We start from the raw sequence: 24,591 nt of genomic DNA on the forward strand, positions 1-24,591 counted from the left end.
AAATCCAGACATTAATAAATAATACATAATCAATCACAAAAATAATAATTGTCTTCCATTCATTACTACATTTAATATTATTATAAAATTTTGACGGGATAAAGTAATATATAAATATACTTAATTAAAAGTTATGCAAATGTAAATAAATCTTGAGGGAATTGTTGATTTAAAATCCGATTTATTTTATCGTTGCATTTAAATCCAACTGACTCTTATTCCTATCACTGATTATCAGATATAATCCATGTGTAGGCCTGTATTAGTTTAGAATTAATACAATGTTTATATTCATGTGATTTAATTCAATAAAGATAGTCATCATCGTTTCGAAAGTTTAACATTCAGATTATGAATCGTCATAAATTATGCAAATGTCAGTGATCAATAAAACAATATTGTTCCCTGTTCATGTTCAGCACTGAATTATCGATCACAATACAATCGTTACACCTGTGAGTCTTTGCATATTATGAAATATTTTACCAAATTGTAATCACCATATCAATCAAACTAAAGGAAAGAAAACAACAACAAATAAACCGGCGCATTTATATAAATCAAACGATAGTACAGGTTGAGTAGAGTGACGTCATACCGTAATCAAGACTGAATGTAGCATCACTCACTGTAATCAACATATCTTTAAACAAATATTTCCCAACTTGAAAAAAGGAACTCCATGGGTAAGCACTGCAGAGGACACATAGTATTTAAATAGCTAATGCAAATAATGAAGCACTGATAAGTATCACATATAAACAGATTTATCATTTAATGATTCTACATTAGATATGAGAACATACTAATGACCTATATAAGAACAACTTGATCTTCAAAGAGTTCATCTTCGATCAAAAGTCACTTCAAGATTTCATATCCGAATCCAATGTATTTATGATCACATAATATACGTTTGCAAAATATTTTACGATAAACAAAAATATAAAAGGTTTTCGTGGTGTTTTCATACAAAAGGATATTTAGGCTAAATGTTATTAAATGTATAACTCCGTATACGAGAGTATCTTCAGTTTGATGTCAGATTTTATCTTTATCAGAATGCTTTATCGTGCCATTTATGCTTGTTCCCAAAATGCAAAATCTTAATTTTGATGAATTTTAGTTAGATAACCCCTTTAAATAAAATATTGATCGCAACCACTATAACAGTTTAAATGATTTCGGCGAGAGTACCGCAGCTGCGTTTGACACTTTTCCATCATCAGTAATATCCATGCATACACCGTGAGCTGATCATATAAAAATATATTGATTCAAACAAAACAGAGCGCCTGATAATGTTTCATGGTTAAATAACATAACACTTTGATTTGTATGTTGTCCACGTTGTATCACAATCACTGTCATTTCGATCAAATTAGCAACGATAACAATCTCTTTCGTTGTCTGGTTCAATTTAAAGTGAATAATAATAATAATAATAATAATAATAATAATAATAATAATAATAATAATAATAATAATAATAATAATAATAATATCAAGTTGATTTAAATTAAATTCTAGTCAACTGGACTTACTATTTATTGACTGGCGACGTTTGACTAGTCCAGTTGACTAGATTTTAATTTAAATCAACTTGATATTTTATATACCTGGATGACTGAGAATATACACAAATATGATAATAATAATAATAACAATAATAATAATAATAATAATAATAATAATAATAATAATAATAATAATAATAATAATAATAATAATAATAATAATGATAATAATAATAAATAATAATAATAACAAGAAGTAGAAGAAAAATAAGAATAACGCTATTAATTATAATAATATTTAGGGCTAAACTATTGGAACTAGAAATTTGGAAATAGGAATTTCGTAACCATGGTAACAATTAATCTATGATATAACGTAAAGATACTCTTACTGTTAAATATATTTTATTATTATACTTTCAGATTTTGTTAGAGGTCGGCGAGAAACTGATCCAGGACCGTCGTCACACAATGCAACTAACCAAACAATATCTGAAACAACAATAACTACTACCATCCCACCGACAACTCTAGAAGGGGGCAATACTTTAGCCCCAGATGGAGGTAACGCAACAACACCAGTGGGGGTGGTTAATGTTACCCAAGTAACATCCACTTTGAATGAAACAACACAAACTATTATTCAAACAACAATGGCTGTTGCCATAACAACATCTACTGAGGACAATATTACTAGAAATGAGAACGACACAGTTGCCATGACAACAAATCTGCAAACCACCGAAACAACCTTAACTACAGAGGAGACAACAACACATTCTGGATCAGGTAACGTGTGGGACTTTACGGATTTCCCCTGGGGTTTAATGTGTTTTTATACAAAATAAAAAAGTTAAAAAAAAAACAATTTCCACCCAACACAAAAACCAAATTCTTTTCGTTTTCTTGACGCGAGAAAAGCGGTTTTCAAATTGCTCCAGGCTTTCCTTAGGATATCTCAGATCAAACTTGGTACTTTTGAAATAACAGGAATCAAAACCAGACACCAAGATTGATGTTTAAGAACCAAAAAACTTTAAAAGATGCAGTGCATATTTTGAATTTCAATAAGATGTGAAAATTTAGAATAGGCCTATGTCTATGTTAATATAAGACATTATATTTTCACTTACTAGTGAACCATTGAAATCCATATTAATATACAGCACCTCCACACTGTTCAAAGATTAGAAAGATAAAATGTGTCAATTTTATCTTCCTATAGGCTTTACAAACCTAAAGAGAGAACTTATAACGCTCTCAACAGCCACATTTTCTGCACTTTATAAATACCTATTTTGCAAAGCGTCTCTTAAAAATGTCCCTTCTCATTGATATCGTATAATTTGCACATGATATCTTTCAAATGTCCCCACTGGAACACAGGTGAAAGGTCGCTCTCACGGCTATTACATGGTAAAAGCCCGGGGGGGCACTCAACTTTGAAGTGACGGTATGTGCCTGTCAATAGGCCCCTCTTTTGAAGTCGACTATACCCGATGACCCCCATTTTTTAAAAGTCATACCCGCTGGCCCCCTTTTTTTAGTTGCGGCTACCCAATGACTCCCTTTTTTGGTTGCAGCTACCCAATGACCCCCTTTTTTCTAGAATAGCACCATCAAAATGCAACAAAAAAATGCCGAAACTGTCAAATTTTGCTCCATTTTTTCAAAATTATGCCAAAATTTTCAAAATTTTGCTCCTTTTTTTCAAAATTTTCTACCCGATGACCCTTTTTTAAAAATCTTATACTCGATGACCCCCTTTTTCAAAATATTGTACCCAATGACCCCCTTTTTTTATTTTGTTTGTACCCAATGACCCCTTTTTAAAAATAACGCTTTATACCCGATAGGCCCCTACTTCGCAACTCCGGTAGGCACATACCCGTCACTTCCAAAGTTGAGTGCCCCCCCCCCCCGGGGGTAAAAGGGTACATCCTATTTTTACTTCTTTATTGTATTACTTCCTATTGCCATGACTTTGGTCTATTTAAAGACAAAAAGAGGAAGATACTTTCTTTTGCCAAAGTATATCCCATATTTTAACTAACCTATTACAAAACACAGTAACGTTGATTTAAGCTCATTGTATGTTACAACCTTTTTTTACTTGAGGAAAATAGAAAGGTTAATAATAACCATGGCAAAATGAAGTAATTTCTTAATGGTGCAAATAGAAGATACGCCCTTTATTAGGAGCTATTAGGGCCGCTTACTTCTCCTTGCAATACTGCTTCGCCTTCTCTGTTCTTATTTAAGGTGTTACTACACCCCCTGATAAATTTTGTGACTAATTTTGCATTTTTCTCACAAAATAACTACACACTGGTAACAAAAGTTATATATATTATAGGGGCAAGTAATTCAATTACTTCACTGAAATTTCAGTGATTCAAGACAAGTGGTTCACTATAATATGTGTTTAGAAATGAGGTACAATCTAGCGGTACCTCTTTTCGCCAGCCCATAGGGCTGGTACCTGTTTCTGAGATGGGGTCTGTGTACACTAAAGATTAGCTAAGATTATAGCCTTCTTCTATTGGTATGAATTATTTTTTTTACTTCTCGTGGTGGAAATGTTTTTGATGTCTGCTTATTCGATTTGCAAGGAAAAGAAAGTATGTTTTGCCGTTTCAACGAACGAAAACGATTGAGTATTGCCAAAGTTATGTTTGAATTAATTATGACTTAAAAAGTTATCATAGGTTAGGCCTACACATATAAACATAAACTTGTTCAGCAATCAGCATATCAAAAAAATGACATGGTCAAAGCACTCCTTCTATAATCTGTGGTCAAAGCGGGGGAATGATCACGAGGTCATATCAGTGGACTACTGAGCATAGCATGATGTTTGGTTGCCTGTGAGTGCATAATTGATATATGTTGATAACAGATCTAATAATGTTGTGGTATCAAAATCTTCATTATATGGACCACATTGAAGTCAAAGTAATTATCTATCCTATCCTGTATCGTTTTATGGATAAAATTGACTTAAAATGTTATTGATGATATTATTGCTATCTTTAACATCAGTTTTGTCTTTTCAACGGGAAAAATCCGATTGAAAATAAAGTTTTTAGGGGCTAGCTATAATATTGAACAATATATCCCTTATTTTGACATGCACTTATAGAAATAAATAAATTATTGTCTTACTTTATAAATTATAAATACTGTAAAATGACACATAACTAATGTGAGGCCAATTTCTATCTTTTTTATTTGATTCATAAAATTACATTCAACAAAATGATTGAAGACTGAGAAAACACACAATGCAGACTATTACAGAATTGAGTAGGTTAGAAGCCATGTCCATAGCTTTGCAGGAGTTTCGGACTAACAATCAACACATTCAAAAAATACAGTTTAAAAGTGAAGATTGTAGTGAATGATCAGTCCTTTATCATGTGCTTGCCACTATCTACTTTATAGTAAACTATACATTGCGAAATAATATAAAATTATTTTAAAATAAAATGTGCATGTAAGTTGATTTAACATAGCGAATTAACTAACAACTGCAGTGTATTTCTTGATTTTAATAATAAGCATGGGTAAAAAGCAGTAAAGACAAAAATACAGAACAATTTGGAGTAATGAATTAAAGAGTTGACAGGTCTGTTATAGGAGTTAATGTTTTTTGCTGTTTCAGTGTGCATGTTCTCACCATTGATGGTTTGGTGAACTGTCATGTAACATGGATGTAAGCGTGATCCTAAAAATGCCTTTCACGGTGACCCAAACTATTTACAAGACCTCTTCTGCATTGAGGCTGGCCTTCCCTTTTAAAGGGAATTTGTATCTTATCATAAATAACGTACCGCTTGTCTTGAGTCACTGAAATTCCAGTGTAGTAACTGGATATATTGCCCCTATAATATACATAACTTTTGTTACCAGTGTTATTATTTTTTGAGAAAAATGCAAAAATAGTCACCAATTTATCAAGGGGTGTAGTACGACTTTAGAACATCCATATGCTATGCCGTTTCATCGATGGGATGTCACAGTTACATATTCTTTATCTTTTATACTATCATTATCTTTCATTTACTTAAACTGTCATCTATGTTGTAATTTCCCTTATTCTTGTCGTCACGGTTGTTGAAACATCTGTAACTTGATCAGTGGTAGCGTTTGTTACGTCTCGTTATGCTGAGCAATTATTTTTACTTATTACAACCATTTTGCAAAACAAAACAAAAAATAAAACAGACACACACACCCCACGCACCCCCACGCTGCACCCTCACCACCACCAACACAACCACCCGGCACCAACACACCATTTCACATGCACCTGCTTTTTGGGAAAAAATAGTTCTGAAAGGGACCAGTAATAATGGCAAACGGGTTCATTAGATTCCTAATGTTATACCGAAGAGGACCCACTCTCTGTTGCGTATGGTGACGTCTGTTCCATGTTTGACTATTGTCATCAACTCTGTTCATCGATTCTGGTGTCCACATTCAACCTTGGTTATTGTTGTCACCAATGTCGCTACTTCTGTATTTTGAGTAATACATCTACAACCTCTCAACCGTGTCACGATACGGACATATAAAAGCCTATAACATCATTTTGTTAACATCAATAGAAAATGTATCTATTGGTGTCTGGTGTCATGAACATAAGATTGCATTTGACGTCTCATCACACAACGAACATTATTGATAGCAAACTCAATACGTCTTCTTCCATCATTCACTGTCGTCACACAGGGAGCTATTAAGTCATTGAAGTAACCTACAACATTACCCGTCATACGACTCATCATTCCAATGTGGCATATGGGCTCATAACATTCACCAAGAAACACTATGGAACCAAACAATGTTGCTTATTTTATAGGTGTCATGGGAGAAACAACACAAGCAACGACACCAGACGCTTTAACAACTACAGAACAAGCAACGACAACAGCAGCATTAGCAACTGCAGATTTAGCAACGACAACAGAAGTTTTAGCAACTACAATACTAGAAACGACATCGGTACTGGCAACTCCAAATGAGACTTTAGCAACTACAGAACCAGCAACTCTAAATGACACTTTAACAACTACAGAAATAGCAACTCCAAATTATACTTTAGCAACTACAGAACTAGCAACCCCAAATGATACTTTAGCAATCTCAGAAGTAGTAACATCAAACACAGAAATTACAACGACAACAGAAATTTTAGCAAATACGGAACTAGCAACGACAACAGAAGCTTTAGCAACTACAAAACTAGCAATGACAACAGAAGCTATACCAACTACACACCTAGCAACGACAACAGAAGCTTTATCAACAACACAACTAGCAACGACATCAGAAGCTTTAGCAAATACAGAAATAGCAATGACAACAGAAGCTTTAGCAACTACAGAAGTAGCTATGTCAACGGAAGGATCAACCACAGAACTAGCAACTCCAAATGCGACGTTCGCAACTACAGAACGAGCAACGACAATAGAAACATTAGCAATTTCAGAACTAGCAACGACAAGAGAAGATATAGCAAGTACAGAAGCTTTAACAACTAAAGCACATTTTGCAACCTCAAAATTATTAACGCCGACAGACGATTTAGCAACTACAGAAGTAACTTTGTCAACAGAAGGATCAACGACAGAAATAGCAACTCCAAATGAGACGTTCGCTACTTCAGAACTAGCAAAGACAACAGAAGCTTTAGCAACTACAGAACTAGCAACTAACACTAGAGCAACTACAGAATCAGCAACCGCAGCTGAAGCATTGGCAACAACCGAATCAGCTACAACAACTAAAGCTGAAACAACTACAGACTCAGCAACAACAGCTGAAACTTTGGTAAACACGGAATTTTCAAAGACCACTGAAGGTGAGGTAACTACAGAACCGGCAGCGACAACTAATGCTGAAATTAAAACTTCGGCAACAACAGAACCAGCGGCGACAACTGAAGTTAAAACAACTGCAGAATTAGCAACGACAGCTGAAGCTTTGGCATCAACTGAATTGGCAGAGCCAACTGAATTTAAAGCAACTACTGAATTAGCAATGACAACCAAACCCGAAGCAACTACAGAATCAGCTGTGACAACTAAATCTGAACTTACTCCAGAACCAGCAACGACAATTATAATTTCGGCTTCTACAGAATCATCAACGACAACTATCACTAAAGTAACTACAGAATCAACAACGACAGCTGAAGCTTTTGCAACAACAGAATCAGCAGCAACAACTGAAGCGACAACTAACGCTAAAACAACTACAGAATCAGCAACGACAGCTGAAGCTTTGTCAACAACAGAATCAGCAACAACAACTGAAGCTGAAGCAACTACAGAATCAGCAACCACAGCTGAAGCTTTGGTAACAACAGAATTAGCAGAAACCACTGGAGGTGAGGCATCTTCAGAACTAGCAACGACAACTAATGCTGAAGTTAAAACTTTGGCAACAACAGAACCTGCAGCAACTACAGAATTAGCAAAGACCACTGGAGGTGAGGCAACAACAGAACTAGAAGAGACCACTGGAGGTGTAGCAACGACAATTAATGCAGAAGTTGAAACTTTGGCAACAACAGATCCAGCGGCGACAACTGAAGTTGCAGCAACTACAGAATCAGCAACGACAACCGAACATGAAGCAACTACAAAATCAGCTGTGACAACTAAATCTGAAATTACTCCAGAACCAGCAACGACAATCATACAATCAGTAACTACAGAATCATCAATGACAACTAACACTAAAGTAACTACAGAATCAACAAGGACAGCTGAAGCTGTGGCAACAACAGAATCTGCAGCAACAACTGAAGCTGAAGCAACTACAGAATCAGCATCGACAGCTGAACCTTTCGTAACTACAGAATTGTCAGAGGCAACAGAAGCTAAAACAACTATAGAATCAGGAACGATAACCGAGTCTGAAGTAACTACAGAATCATATCTGACAACTGAAGTTGAAGTTACTACAGAACCAGCTGCGACGACTAAGGCTTTAGCATCTACAGGGTCAGCCACGACAACCGAATATTTGGCAACAACAGAACCAACAACGACAACTAACGTTAAAGCAACTACAGAATCAGCAACGACAGCTGAAGCTTTGGCAACAACAGAATCAGCAACAACTGAAGCTGAAGCAACTACAGAATCAGCATCGACAGCTGAACCTTTCGTAACTACAGAATTGTCAGAGGCAACAGAAGCTAAAACAACTATAGAATCAGGAACGATAACCGAGTCTGAAGTAACTACAGAATCAGATCTGACAACTGAAGTTGAAGTTACTACAGAACCAGCTGCGACGACTAATGCTTTAGCATCTACAGGGTCAGCCACGACAACCGAATATTTGGCAACAACAGAACTAACAACAACAACTAACGTTAAAGCAACTACAGAATCAGCAACGACAGCTGAAGCTTTGGCAACAACAGAATCAGCTACAACAACTAAAGCTGAAGCAACTACAGACTCAGCAACAACAGCTGAAACTTTGGTAAACACGGAATTTTCAGAGACCACTGAAGGTGAGGTAACTACAGAACCGGCAGCGACAACTGATGCTGAAATTAAAACTTCGGCAACAACAGAACCAGCGGCGACAACTGAAGTTAAAACAACTGCAGAATTAGCAACGACAGCTGAAGCTTTGGCATCAACTGAATTGGCAGAGCCAACTGAATTTAAAGCAACTACTGAATTAGCAATGACAACCAAACCCGAAGCAACTACAGAATCAGCTGTGACAACTAAATCTGAACTTACTCCAGAACCAGCAACGACAATTATAATTTCGGCTTCTACAGAATCATCAACGACAACTATCACTAAAGTAACTACAGAATCAACAACGACAGCTGAAGCTTTTGCAACAACAGAATCAGCAGCAACAACTGAAGCGACAACTAACGCTAAAACAACTACAGAATCAGCAACGACAGCTGAAGCTTTGTCAACAACAGAATCAGCAACAACAACTGAAGCTGAAGCAACTACAGAATCAGCAACCACAGTTGAAGCTTTGGTAACCACAGAATTAGCAGAGACCACTGGAGGTGAGGCAACTTCAGAACTAGCAACGACAACTAATGCTGAAGTTAAAACTTTGGCAACAACAGAACCTGCAGCAACTACAGAATTAGCAAAGACCACTGGAGGTGAGGCAACAACAGAATTAGAAGAGACCACTGGAGGTGTAGCAACGACAACTAATGCTGAAGTTAAAACTTTGGCAACAACAGAACCTGCGGCGACAACTGAAGTTGCAGCAACTACAGAATCAGCAACGACAACCGAACATGAAGCAACTACAAAATCAGCTGTGACAACTAAATCTGAACTTACTCCAGAACCAGCAACGACAATCATACAATCAGTAACTACAGAATCATCAATGAAAACTAACACTAAAGTAACTACAGAATCAACAGCAACAACAACTGAAGCTGAAGCAACTACAGAATCAGCAACGACAACGGAATCTGAAGTAACTACAGAATCAGATCTGACAACTGAAGTTGGCGGCGTTACTACAGAACTAGCTGCGACGACTAAGGCTTTAGCATATACAGGATCAGCCACGACAACCGAATATTTGGCAACAACAGAACCAACAACGACAACTAACGTTAAAGCAACTACAGAATCAGCAACGACAGCTGAAACTTTGGCAACAACAGAATCAGCAGCAACAACAACTGAAGCTGAAGCAACTACAGAATCAACAACGACAACGGAATCTGAAGTAACTACAGAATCAGATCTGACAACTGAAGTTGAAGTTACTACAGAACTAGTTGCGACGACTAAGGCTTTAGCATCTACAGGGTCAGCCACGACGACCGAATATTTGGCAACAACAGAACCAACAACGGCAACTAACGTTAAAGCAACTACAGAATCAGTAACGACAGCTGAAACTTTGGCAACAACAGAATCAGCAACAACAACTGAAGCTGAAGCAACTACAGAATCAGCAACGACAACAGAATCTGAAGTAACTACAGAATCAGATCTGACAACTGAAGTTGGTGTTACTACAGAACTAGTTGCGACGACTAAGGCTTTAGCATCTACATGGTCAGCCACGACAACCGAATATTTGGCAACAACAGAACCAACAACGACAACTAACGTTAAAGCAACTACAGAATCAGTAACGACAGCTGAAGCTTTGGCAACAACAGAATCAGCAAAAACAAGTGAAGCTGAAGCAACGACAGAATCATCAACGACAGCTGAACCTTTCGTAACTACAGAATTGTCAGAGGCAACTGAAGCTAAAACAACTATAGAAGCAGGAACGATAACCGAATTTGAAGTAACTACAGAATCAGCTCTGACAACTGAAGTTGAAGTTACTACAGAACTAGTTGCGACGACTAAGGCTTTAGCATATACAGGGTCAGCCACGACAACCGAATATTTGGCAACAACAGAACCAACAACGACAACTAACGCTAAAGCAACTACAGAATCAGTAACGACAGCTGAAACGTTGGCAACAACAAAATCAGCAACAACAACTGAAGCAACTACAAAATCAGCAACCACAGCTGAAGCTTTGGTAACCACAGAATTAGCAGAGACCACTAGAGGTGGGGCAACTTCAGTACTAACAACGACAACTAATGCTGAAGTTGAAACTTTGGCAACAACAGAACCAGCGGCGACAACTGAAGTTGCAGCAACTACGGAATTAGTCACGACAGCTGAACCTTTGTCAACTACAGAATTGGCAGCGCAAACTGAAGCTGAACTTACTCCAGAACCAGCAACGACAATCATACAATCGGTAACTACAGAATCATCAATGACAACTAACACTAAAGTAACTACAGAATCAACAACGACAGCTGAAGCTTTGGCAACAACAGAATCATCAGCAGCAACAACTAACGTTAAAGCAACTACAGAATCAGCAACTACAGCTGTACCTTTGGCAACAACGGAATCAGCAACAACTGAAGCTGAAACAACTACAGAATCATCAACGACAGCTAAACCTTTCGTAACTACAGATTTGTCAGAGACAACTGAAGCTAAAACAACTATAAAATCAGGAACGATAACCGAGTCTGAAGTAACTACAGAATCAGATCTGACAACTGAAGTTGAAGCTACTACAGAACTAGTTGCGACGACTACGGCTTTAGCATCTACAGGGTCAGCCACGACAACCGACAATTTGGCAACAACAGAACCAACAACGACAACTAACGTTAAAGCAACTACAGAATCAGTAACGACAGCTGAAACTTTGGCTACAACAGAATCAGCAACAACAACTGAAGCTGAAGCAACTACAGAATCAGCAACGACAGCTGAAGCTTTGGTAACCACAGAATTAGCAGAGACCACTAGAGGTGGGGCAACTTCAGAACTAACAACGACAACTAATGCTGAAGTTGAAACTTTGGCAACAACAGAACCAGCGATGACAAGTGAAGTTGCAGCAACTACGGAATTAGTCACGACAGCTGAACCTTTGTCAACTACAGAATTGGCAGCGCAAACTGAAGCTGAACTTACTCCAGAACCAGCAACGACAATCATAGATTCGGTAACTACAGAATCATCAATGACAACTAACACTAAAGTAACTACAGAATCAACAACGACAGCTGAAGCTTTGGCAACAACAGAATCAGCAGCAACAACTAACGCTAAAGCAACTACAGAATCAGCAACGACAGCTGTAGCTTTGGCAACAACGGAATCAGCTACAACAACTGAAGCTGAAACAACTACAGAATCATCAACGACAGCTAAACCTTTCGTAACTACAGATTTGTCAGAGACAACTGAAGCTAAAACAACTATAAAATCAGGAACGATAACCGAGTCTGAAGTAACTACAGAATCAGATCTGACAACTGAAGTTGAAGCTACTACAGAACTAGTTGCGACGACTACGGCTTTAGCATCTACAGGGTCAGCCACGACAACCGACAATTTGGCAACAACAGAACCAACAACGACAACTAACGTTAAAGCAACTACAGAATCAGTAACGACAGCTGAAACTTTGGCTACAACAGAATCAGCAACAACGACTGAAGCTGAAGCAACTACAGAATCAGCAACCACAGCTGAAGCTTTGGTAACAACAGAATCAGCAGCAACAACTAACGCTAAAGCAACTACAGAATCGGCAACGACAGCTGAAGCTTTGGCAACAACGGAATCAGCAACAACCACTGAAGCTGAATCAACTACAGAATCATCAACGACAGCTGAACCTTTCGTAACTACAGAATTGTCAGAGGCAACTGAAGCTAAAACAACTATAGAATCAGGAACGATAACCGAATTTGAAGTAACTACAGAATCAGCTCTGACAACTGAAGTTGAAGTTACTACAGAACCAGCTGCGACGACTAAGGCTTTAGCATCTACAGGGTCAGCCACGACAACCGAATATTTGGCAACAACAGAACCAACAACGACAACTAACGCTAAAGCAACTACAGAATCAGCAACGACAGCTGAAACTTTGGCAACAACAGAATCAGCAACCACAGCTGAAGCTTTGGTAACAACAGAATCAGCAGCAACAACTAACGCTAAAGTAACTACAGATTCGGCAATGACGGCTGAAGCTTTGGCAACGACGGAATCAGCAACAACCACTGAAGCTGAAGCAACTACAGAATCATCAACGACAGCTGAACCTTTCGTAACTACAGAATTGTCAGAGGCAACTGAAGCTAAAACAACTATAGAATCAGGAACGATAACCGAGTCTGAAGTAACTACAGAATCAGATCTGACAACTGAAGTTGAAGTTACTACAGAACTAGTTGCGACGACTAAGGCTTTAGCATCTACAGGGTCAGCCACGACAACCGAATATTTGACAACAACAGAACCAACAAAGATAACTAACGTTAAAGCAACTACAGAATCAGTAACGACAGCTGAAACTTTGGCAACAACAGAATCAGCAACAACAACTGAAGCTGAAGCAACTACAGAATCAGTAACGACAACAGAATCTGAAGTAACTACAGAATCAGATCTGACAACTGAAGCTGGTGTTACTACAGAACTAGTTGCGACGACTAAGGCTTTAGCATCTACAGGGTCAGCCACGACAACCGAATATTTGGCAACAACAGAACCAACAACGACAACTAACGTTAAAGCAACTACAGAATCAGTAACGACAGCTGAAACTTTGGCAACAACAGAATCAGCAGCAACAACAACTGAAGCTGAAGCAACTACAGAATCAGCAACGACAACGGAATCTGAAGTAACTACAGAATCAGATCTGACAACTGAAGTTGGTGTTACTACAGAACTAGTTGCGACGACTAAGGCTTTAGCATCTACAGGGTCAGCCATGACAACCGAATATTTGACAACAACAGAACCAACAACGACAACTAACGTTAAAGCAACTACAGAATCAGCAACGACAGCTGAAACTTTGGTAACAACAGAATCAGCAGCAACAACTAACGCTAAAGTAACTACAGAATCGGCAATGACAGCTGAAGCTTTGGCAACGACGGAATCAGCAACAACCACTGAAGCTGAAGTAACTACAGAATCATCAACGACAGCTGAACCTTTCGTAACTACAGAATTGTCAGAGGCAACTGAAGCTAAAACAACTATAGAATCAGGAACGATAACCAAGTCTGAAGTAACTACAGAATCAGATCTGACAACTGAAGTTGAAGTTACTGCAGAACTAGTTGCAACGACTAAGGCTTTCGCATCTACAGGGTCAGCCACGACAACCAAATATTTGGCAACAACAGAACCAGCAACGACAACTAACGCTAAAGCAACTACAGAATCAGCAACGACAGCTGAAACTTTGGCAACAACAGAATCAGCAACAACAACTGAAGCTGAAACAACTACAGAATCATCAACGACAGCTGAACCTTTTGTAACTACAGAATTGTCAGAGGAAGTTGAAGTTACTACAGAACTAGTTGCGACGACTAAGGCTTTAGCATCTACAGGGTCAGCCACGACAACCGAATATTTGACAACAACAGAACCAGCAACGACAACTAACGCTAAAGCAACTACAGAATCAGTAACGACAGCTGAAACTTTGGCAACAACAGAATCAGCAGCAACAACAACTGAAGCTGAAGCAACTACAGAATCAGCAACGACAACGGAATCTGAAGTAACTACAGAATCAGATCTGACAACTGAAGTTGGTGTTACTACAGAACTAGTTGCGATGACTAAGGCTTTAGCATCTACAGGGTCAGCCATGACAACCGAATATTTGACAACAACAGAACCAGCAACGACAACTAACGCTAAAGCAACTACAGAATCAGCAACGACAGCTGAAACTTTGGCAACAACAGAATCAGCAACAACAACTGAAGCTGAAGCAACTACAGAATCAGCAACCACAGCTGAAGCTTTGGTAACAACAGAATCAGCAGCAACAACTAACGCTAAAGTAACTACAGAATCGGCAACGACAGTGGAAGCTTTGGCAACAACGGAATCAGCAACAACTGCTGAAGCTGAAGCAACTACAGAATCATCAACAACAGCTGAACAGGCTTTAGCATCTACAGGGTCAGCCACGACAACCGAATATTTGACAACAACAGAACCAACAACGACAACTAACGTTAAAGCAACTACAGAATCAGCAACTACAGCTGAAGCTTTGTCAACAACAGAATCAGCAACAACAACAACTGAAGCTGAAGCAACTACAGAATCAGCAACCACAGCTGAAGCTTTTGTAACCACAGAATTAGCAGAGACCACTGGAGGTGAGGCAACTTCAAAACTAGCAACGACAACTAATGTTGAAGTTGAAACTATGGCAACAACAAAACCAGCGGTGACTGAAGTTGCAGCAACTACAGAATTAGCAACGACCACTGGAGGTGAGGCAACTATAGAACCAGCAACGACAACTGAATCTGAAGTAGATACAAAACCAGCAGAAACATCCAAAACCACTGGAACTACAGATTCAGGATCGACAGCCGAAGCAACTGCCAAATCATCAGCGACAACTGAAGCTGAAGCATCTATAGAATCAACAGAGACACTTAGTACCGAAGCAAGTACGAAATTGGCATCCACAAGTGGAGCTTTGGCAACTTCAGAAGCAGCAAGGACAACTGAAAATGGTACTGGTATAACTGAAAATGCTACTGGTATAACAAAATATTTAACGACAATTACTGACATAGACACGACAACTTATCAAGTGTCTGATATAACAGCAACAGCAGATATAAAAGACGCTACCACTGATCAAACAACAGGTATTACAACATATTTGACAACAGTAGCAGATGTAACGGACACTACAACTGATGGTACTACGGATGCAGCAATGCATTTGACAACAGTAACCGATATAATGTATACTACAATTGATCAAGTAACTGATGAAACAACAGCTTTTACAGTAGTTACAGATGTAGAGGGCGCTACAACTGATCAAGTTACAGATGTTACAAAAACTGTAACGACAAATACAAATGCAACAGACGATACAACTGAAAATATTACTGATATAACAAATTATGTAACATATATAACAGACATAGACACAACAACTAATCAAGCTTCAGATATAACTTTATTTTTAACAACAGCAACTGAAAAAGTAGACGCTACCACTGATCAAACAACAGGCGTTACAACATCTTTGGCAACAGTAGCAAATGGGACGGACGCTATAACTAATGGTGCTACAGACACAACACCACATTTGACGACTGTAACAGGTATAATAAAGACTACAACCGATGAAGTAACCGAAGAAGCAACATCCATAGGAGGTGTAACAGATGTAGCTGTTACAACATCCATGATAACAGTAGAAGATGCAACGGACGCTACAACTGATGGTGCTACTAATGCATCAACATCTTTGACGGCAATAACAGGTATAATGTACACCACAACTGATCAAGTAATTGAAGAAGCAACATCTGTGGCAGTTGTAACAAATGTAGGAGACACTACAACTGATCATTTTACAGATGTTACGACGACTTTGACGACAAACACAAATGCAACAGACAGTTTAACTGAAAATGCTACTGGTATGACAAATTATTTAACGACTACAACAGACATAGACACGACAACTAATCAGGCGTCTACTATAACAGCAACAACAGATATAAAAGACTTTACCGTTGATCAAACAACAGGTGTTACAACATCTTTGGCAACAGTAGCAGATGTAACGGATACTAAAACTGATGGTACTGCGGACTCAACAACGTATTTGACGACTGTAACAGGTATAATAAGCACAACTGATCAAGTAACCGAAGAGGCAACATCCATTGGAGGTGTAACAGATGTGGAAGACACTACAACGGATCAAGTTACCGATGTTACAACTTTGTTGACAGCCGTTACAGATATAACAGAATCTAGAACAGATTTAGCTACCACTGTTACATCACTGACAGCTTTAACAGAAGTAACAGACACTATGACTAGTCAGGTGACAGATCTTCCAACATCATTGACAGTTGGAACAGATAGTATAACCGATCAAGTTACATATGTAACATATTTCACAGATATAACAAAAAGTGTAACAGACACTACTACTGAAGTAACAGATACATTAACTTTGACAGCAGTAACCGATGTAACAGATAATACCACAGTTCAAGGTACAGATGTTACGCCACCGTTGACAGAAGTTACAGATATAACAGAGTCTAATACAGATCAAGCTACTGATGTAACATCTGTTACAGGTGTAACAGATATAACAGACGTAACTAATAAAATGACAGATACTCTAACATCAGTATCAAGCATAACAGAGACTATTACTGATCAAGTTACATATGTAACCTCTTTTACAGAAGCAGAAGCTGTAACGAATGTAACTGACGCTAGTACTGAAGCTACAAATTCAACTTATTTTACAGCAGTGACCGATGTAACAGATAATACAACAGCTCAGGTTACCAGTGTTACATTGATTACAACCGTAGTAGATGTAACAGATGCAATAACTAATAATGTAACAAACCTTCCGACAAATTTGACTACAGTAACAGATGTTATCACCGATCTAGTTACAAATGTAACATATATTACAGATGTCGTAACTAATGTAACAGAAGCTACAAATGTAACAACGCTGATACCTGTAACCGATGTAACAAGTAATACAACTGCTCAAGTTACCGATATAACAACATTTATTACACCCGTAACAAATGCAACAGACCTTCCAACAAATTTGACAACCGTAACAGATGCTATAACTGATCAAATAACTACAACTTTCACAGATGTCATAACAACGGATCAAGTTACCAATGGAACCGAAACTATTACTGAAGCTGTAACGAATGTAACTGACGCTAGTACTGAAGCTACAAATTCAACTTATTTTACATCAGTAACCGATGTAACAGATAATACAACAGTTCAGGTTACCAGTGTTACAACATTGATTACAACGGTAACAGATGTAACAGATGCAATAACTAATAACGTAACAGACCTTCCGACAAATTTGACAACAGTAACAGATGTTATAACCGATCTAGTTACAAATGTAACATATATTTCAGATGTCGTAACTAATGTAACAGAAGCTAGAACTGAACCTACAAATGTAACAACTCAGGTAACAGACATCCCAACAAATATGACAACCGTAACTGATGCTATAACTGATCAAGTAACAACAACTTTCACAGATGTCGTAACAAATGTTACAGGCGCTAGAACTGAATCTACAAATGTAACAACTTTGACATCAGTAACTGATGTAATAGATACTACAACTGATCAAGTTACAACATCGATGACAGCAGTTACAAATGTAGTAAACATCACAACCGATCAAGTTACCAATGTAACCTCGTCTACAGATGTAACGCCGACCTATGTAACAAATATGACAACATCTTTAACAACCGCAACTACAGATGTTACAAGGGATCAAGTTACTGATGTTACGGCATCTTTGACGGCCGTAACAGATGTAACAGGTAACGTAACGGATGACGCTATCAATGTAACAACATCGATGACAACAAGTAAAGGAGTAACGGGCGTTACAACTACAGATGTTACAACGGATCGAGTTACTGATGTTACGGCATCTTTGACGGCCGTAACAGATGTAACAGGTAACGTAACGGATGACGCTGTAAATGTAACAACATCGATGATAACAAGTAAAGGAGTAACGGGCGTTACAACTACAGATGTTACAACGGATCGAGTTACTGATGTTACGGCATCTTTGACGGCCGTAACATATGTAACAGGCAACGTAACGGACGACTCTATCAATGTAACAACATCGATGACAACAAGTAAAGGAGTAACGGGCGTTACAACTACAGATGTTACAACGGATCGAGTTACTGATGTTACGACATCTTTGACGGCCGTAACAGATGTAACAGGTAACGTAACGGATGACGCTATCAATGTAACAACATCGATGACAACAAGTAAAGGAGTAACGGGCGTTACAACTACAGATGTTACAACGGATCGAGTTACTGATGTTACGGCATCTTTGACGGCCGTAACAGATGTAACAGGCAACGTAACGGACGACTCTATCAATGTAACAACATCGATGACAACAAGTAAAGGAGTAACGGGCGTTACAACTACAGATGTTACAACGGATCGAGTTACTGATGTTACGACATCTTTGACGGCCGTAACAGATGTAACAGGTAACGTAACGGATGACGCTATCAATGTAACAACATCGATGACAACAAGTAAAGGAGTAACGGGCGTTACAACTACAGATGTTACAACGGATCGAGTTACTGATGTTACGGCATCTTTGACGGCCGTAACAGATGTAACAGGCAACGTAACGGATGACGCTGTAAATGTAACAACATCGATGACAACAAGTAAAGGAGTAACGGGCGTTACAACTACAGATATGACAGCGTCAACAGGAAGAGATATCACTGAAGATGGTACGGTGACAGATGTGACCAACACAACAATTGCAGAAACCACAGCAGATATCCACACAGAAGTAATGTCTACTACTAAAATGGGTGAGCCAATTTCATGAACCGATTAACCGAGTGCAAAGTACAAGATGCTGGTATGAAATGGATGTCAATATGCTTGATTGGCTTTAAAGCCCCCGAGTTTAAGTTAGAAAAAATGGATAAGAGCGTGCGTATTTCACTATCATGACTATCTTGCATGAAGAATTTCAATAATTTCGGCATAGATCCTCGGGTAATACTATAGTCTCAACCTTTATAAACCCTTTCTGTCGCAGACATCTCTGTTCTTTGCAGTGGGTTTTAACTTTATGTCTTAGAATGATACTAAAAACATAGGTTAAATAAAATTAATTAAACTCAAGTAAAGTGATCGATTTCAATGACATGTGACCGATCAATGTGTACACTGGGGAAGGTGATAAAGGAATTCCATTTCTTTCAGACTAAAACTTTCGCCGTCTGAGCTCTACATGATCAAAATTAAGCATTCCTTCGTCTACCTCTGAATGTTAGTTTAATTTGCTCCTAGTTGAAATCCATACACCCCCTATGGAAGACACGACCTTAATTTCCCACATAGCGGGCGTATATTTCAAATGGAATAACCCATTCAGGGAACCCCAATTGAAATTCACACTCCTGTGTGGAAGATGACGGGGTGTATGGATTTCAACTGGAATAGCTCATTACGTTACCTGTGCCTTAAAGCATACTTTACATTTTCATTTTTGAGATTGATAGTTCGAGATTCCAATTAGGTTTGATATCTGTCACTATAAAGACTAGTCTCACTTCATGATCACGGTAATGCTACAGTGAAGCGTTGCGGTAATCATGGTAATAAGATTGTCATAAACTACTGATGATTATTTCTTTGATTGCTTCTTATAATATTTATCACAAATTGCTTGACAAATTTCATTATTTTTACTTTTTTTTCGTGTCTATATAGCTATCAATGAATGTGAAACAGGATCGGCAGAGTGTGATGACCTTACGGAACTATGTTTTGACCTTGCGGATGGATACTTGTGTGATTGTCGCCCCAGTCTGTACAGGCACGATGCAAACGGAACCTGTGAAAGTAGGTGCTAAAATCAATCAACTACTATAGTTTTTGAGTACAAGTAAAATTGTAGTGTTTTATCGTAAATTATTTATGTGTTCATTTTTGTTGGTCAATGTTATGTGTTAGGGGATTGTTTCATGGATTATTCCTTTTCGAGAAACTCTATCAGTTGATAAAATTATAGTTCATCAGAGTACTAGTACATCTGCTAATCTCTCAAAGTGGGAGCCATATCATACACTTTTTATTAGAAGCATGAGAGTTTCCACATAACGTCACAAGGTAAAATGTTGATTTTAAGATATGGATTCATTTTGAATTTGACCCCATAGTGACCCAAGGTCATATATAAAGGGGTAAAAATTTGAAAATGCTCCGATCTCGTTCATTGTTGTTGAAAGATAAACCAAATTACTCGTCTGATCACAAATCTTTAAATGTATAGTTTATGCTATCAATCTTTTACTTTTGGAGTCATTTTAGAAATATGTGCTGTTATGTACATTTAAACGTTTTCTGCTAACTTTTTCTAACCTTTTGCGAACAATGTTAAAAACGTTTTGTGTTTGCTGGGCAGCGCTTAGCTCTCAAATAACTATTTCTTATTAGAGAGATTGCGATGTCACATATTAAAGTCCTGCGTAGACCGTGCGTTTATACGCGGACGGCGAGCATTGTCTCGGTTCAAAGCTGGATTGTGCGAACAAGGGGCGAAACACTTGGAATTTTGTGGTCTTCGGCTCTTATGTCTACTTCAATACAGCATGCTCTTGATTTTGACTAAAAACCAATGTTAACATGCTGATTAAAATTAATTATATTTCAATGCTTCCCAAATATTGCTTCGATACAGGAGAGTGTTTTGGAATTCCGGTTTTGAATAGATCGACGGGTGTACGAACACAGCGTTTGGAAATCGCAACTTCTCTATTAATTATAAAGCCGAGATTTAACAAACGGCTATATACACAGGTGGCAAACAATGAAATCGATCAAATATTCTTCGAAATCAATATGAATCAATAAATATTATTATCATTTACCGTGCAATTAAATATGCATTTACAAGCCAATAAGATCGGGCGTTTTTTGTGACGAGTCAATAGCACGTGGGCTCTTCGCTGAACCTGGGAATATAATGAAATATTGTATTTCTGGAAAATATCGTTTAATATTCAACTCGTTAATACAAGGTTGATTTTTATTTTATAGATTTTTGCAATGCTGACGTGACAAAGTTAATGAAACAAATATTTTGTTGTCATGGCCGAAAATACGTGATACTTGATAAAATGAATCATCATTTATAGGCCAAATATAACAGTCAGTTATTCGTCATTATATCATGTAGGTGCTTATACGTTTGATGGGAGTTTGCGAATTCTGCTAATAGATGGAAACCCGATTGAGTTTGATGACACATTGAATGACCCTAATAGCCCGGAATACCAACAGCTAGCGGCTGAAGTGTCTCGTTCGGTAAGAAGAATCGCTTTCAAAATGTTTTAATATAATAGATTGTAAGCCTACGTGTATGTACGTGTATGTTGTCGCAGTACAATGTATAGTAATTAATATCGAGATCAAGGTGTATAAATCCCGGGGTATATATGTAACCAAGTGAATTATTCATGATCTGGATATCCGTTTAGTATCATGTGTTTTTGGACAGAGGTGAATTGTGTGATGTTTCTGCGTCGCACCATTTTGGGTATCAATCATCCCCAAAGGTTGTCACTCCGTCTAGGTATTTTCGTTTTGTGCTCGACGGAATAAGCCGCAAGTTCGTCCGTGAGTTATTGCTCGAGAGGCTCGGGAGCTAAATGCAATAACTCCATGTCATTGACAAGCGCGATTATCTTGACGAATGCATCTGCACGAGTACATTATACATCATATACTTCGAGTACATTAGTTATGCATTAATTAATTTAGTTTGAACATCCAGGAAAAAGTATCTAAATTAAAAAATGCTGTCAGGCCACTGACCTGTTTTGAAGGCAATGCTTGTCAGGAAAACCAATCAAAACAAAAGTTAATTACTGTCACCAAATCACCAAAATGCATCATGCTTTTGCAAAAGACCCTAAAATGGTTCCCGATGCATGCAAGTTCCCATTAAATACGGTATGTGACGAAGGAGGGCTTAAAGCAGCAATATCACTAGGGCTCTTAGGGGGCGATCGTTATTTATGGCAGGGGGGAATGGGTAAATTTAGGGGGAACACGAATTTTTTGTGGTCTTGAGGGGGGGAACCTGATATTTTTAGTTGAACCAGGAGGGGGGATTGTTAAATTCTAAATGGAGAAAATTGGGAAAACAAGGGGGAACGCGAACATTTTGAGCGGACGCAAGGGGGAAACGCGAAATTTTTTGTCGATATATTTGCCAAAACACCCATCCCCCCCTGCCGTAAATAACGATCGGTCCCTTAGGTTTTGAATGGTATTTATGGGAAACTGGGGGTCTCATGTACTCGTTACGAAAAGCTTCTTTGACTGCAGTGTATGTCGATTGTCATCTTCATCGCCATTGTCGTTAATACGTCATACTCTATATCTTAGTAGCTGTAACTAGTTCACGTTTGGTTTGTATACCTGTTAGAAACCAATTACATTTATGTTGTGAACACAGAGAGCGTGAACCAGTCGACGTGGAAAAGACCGATTTTGACGTCACACTACGACGGCGAATGTGCAGAGAAGATGGAGCAATATTCCAATAAAACCTATTGTTTAGCGTGTCGGTTTCAGATAACACATTGTTTAGCGTGTCGGTTTCAGATAACACATTGTTTAGCGTGTAGGTTTCAGATATGGCTATAAATTATCATTTACTAATAGCCTATTATCGAAATTCAAGTGTGCGTGTGCGGGAGAGGGTATGTGTGTTTTCAATGTAATGTGCGTATTTGAATTTGAATCAGCGTTTTAGGGAGCGTTTCCAAAAAAAAAAAAAAAAAGCTTAACCACCCCAGATGCTGCGATAGATTTGGACACCTGCCACCTAGTCTAAACAGACCACTGATTTAAAGGAAGGTGACCTGATATATTTGGAAAATCAAAATCTTTCAAACTTAATAACATAAACTGTTGTCCCTTTCAAGCATTCATGCAAAAAGATCATGTAAATGTTCATTGTAAATGCGACTAATTCTTCATGGAATTACTGACATTTAATACAGCGTAAAACTGGTAGTCTACAGTATTTTTATTAATGATAATCATCATGAACATGTAATAAATAGATATCAAATGACAGATCCTATTTTTCTCATTAACATATTGAAATTAGGAGTTCCAAGTCGGTGTTTTTCCGACGATATCATCCAAAAACTGCTGAATTAGTCAAAAATGTGTTATACCACATTTGAGACTAATTCGGCAGGTTTTTTTTACTATTTCTTCGGAAATATACCGACTTGGAGCGTCTAATTTCAATAGGTTAATGAGAAAAATATGAGCTTTCACCTGATACCAAAATCTGCATTTTGATAGGGTAAAGTTGGGGGGTGAGGCTGTCAATCAGGTCACCCACCTTTAATAATTATTATTTACATCATCAAATCATATCTTTATTCCACAGATTGATCTAGTATTCCAAGAGAGTCCCGACACAAACTCCACCTACTCCGGCAATGACATTATTGCATTCCAAAGTGGGAGTGTCATAACAAAATACAGGGTTTACTTCTCCCAAGATTCACTTGTTCGCGGGCCACAGATCAAAACTGTTACCGAATCTGCTCTAACAGAAGAGGGCGCTCTACCTGGGGGAACGCTTGTAGTAGATCCTGACCAAGTCAGCTATCAGTGTGAGTTGTTTTAAATATTTTTGTTGTCTTTTTCGCATTTTTATTACAAGACATTCATATTATAATACATGTAGAGTACTGTGATGAAGGATCATTTGAAGGGATCCGGTGGGATATAATAACGAAACCCGGTCAATATCCCCCGAACTTTTAATATTCACCCCGGCATATTCACTTAAGTAACTGGAT

General features: G+C 38.1%; 2 protein-coding genes across 2 annotated transcripts in view; both read left to right on the forward strand.

Moving 5' to 3' along the window:
* The first annotated feature begins 6,350 nt into the window (after positions 1 to 6,350).
* The window catches only part of LOC140167719 (uncharacterized), a 31,147-nt gene continuing 12,906 nt past the window's right edge, over positions 6,351 to 24,591 (forward strand). The window contains exons 1-5 of the mRNA XM_072191014.1: positions 6,351 to 11,925; positions 13,378 to 19,560; positions 20,471 to 20,602; positions 21,939 to 22,066; positions 24,174 to 24,402. Of these exons, the coding sequence (XP_072047115.1) occupies positions 6,351 to 11,925; positions 13,378 to 19,560; positions 20,471 to 20,602; positions 21,939 to 22,066; positions 24,174 to 24,402 (12,247 nt within the window). The remainder of the gene's footprint in view (positions 11,926 to 13,377; positions 19,561 to 20,470; positions 20,603 to 21,938; positions 22,067 to 24,173; positions 24,403 to 24,591) is intronic.
* LOC140168728 (uncharacterized) lies at positions 11,961 to 13,347 on the forward strand. The gene is made up of 2 exons (XM_072192138.1): positions 11,961 to 13,274; positions 13,327 to 13,347. The coding sequence occupies exons 1-2, from the start codon at positions 11,961 to 11,963 to the stop codon at positions 13,345 to 13,347; spliced, it is 1,335 nt and encodes a 444-aa protein (XP_072048239.1).

This window comes from Amphiura filiformis, chromosome 13 (genome assembly GCF_039555335.1).
Source record: "Amphiura filiformis chromosome 13, Afil_fr2py, whole genome shotgun sequence".
Classification (NCBI taxonomy): domain Eukaryota; kingdom Metazoa; phylum Echinodermata; class Ophiuroidea; order Amphilepidida; family Amphiuridae; genus Amphiura; species Amphiura filiformis.

What these genes read in the sequence shown, in the direction of transcription:
- LOC140168728 (XM_072192138.1), top strand. Translation starts at nt 11,961, where the DNA reads ATGACAAGTGAAGTTGCAGCAACTACGGAATTAGTCACGACAGCTGAA. An exon ending in GAACGATAACCGAGTCTGAA is followed by an intron (nt 13,275 to 13,326) that starts GTAACTACAGAA and finishes CTACAGAACTAG; the next exon opens with TTGCGACGACTAAGGCTTTA.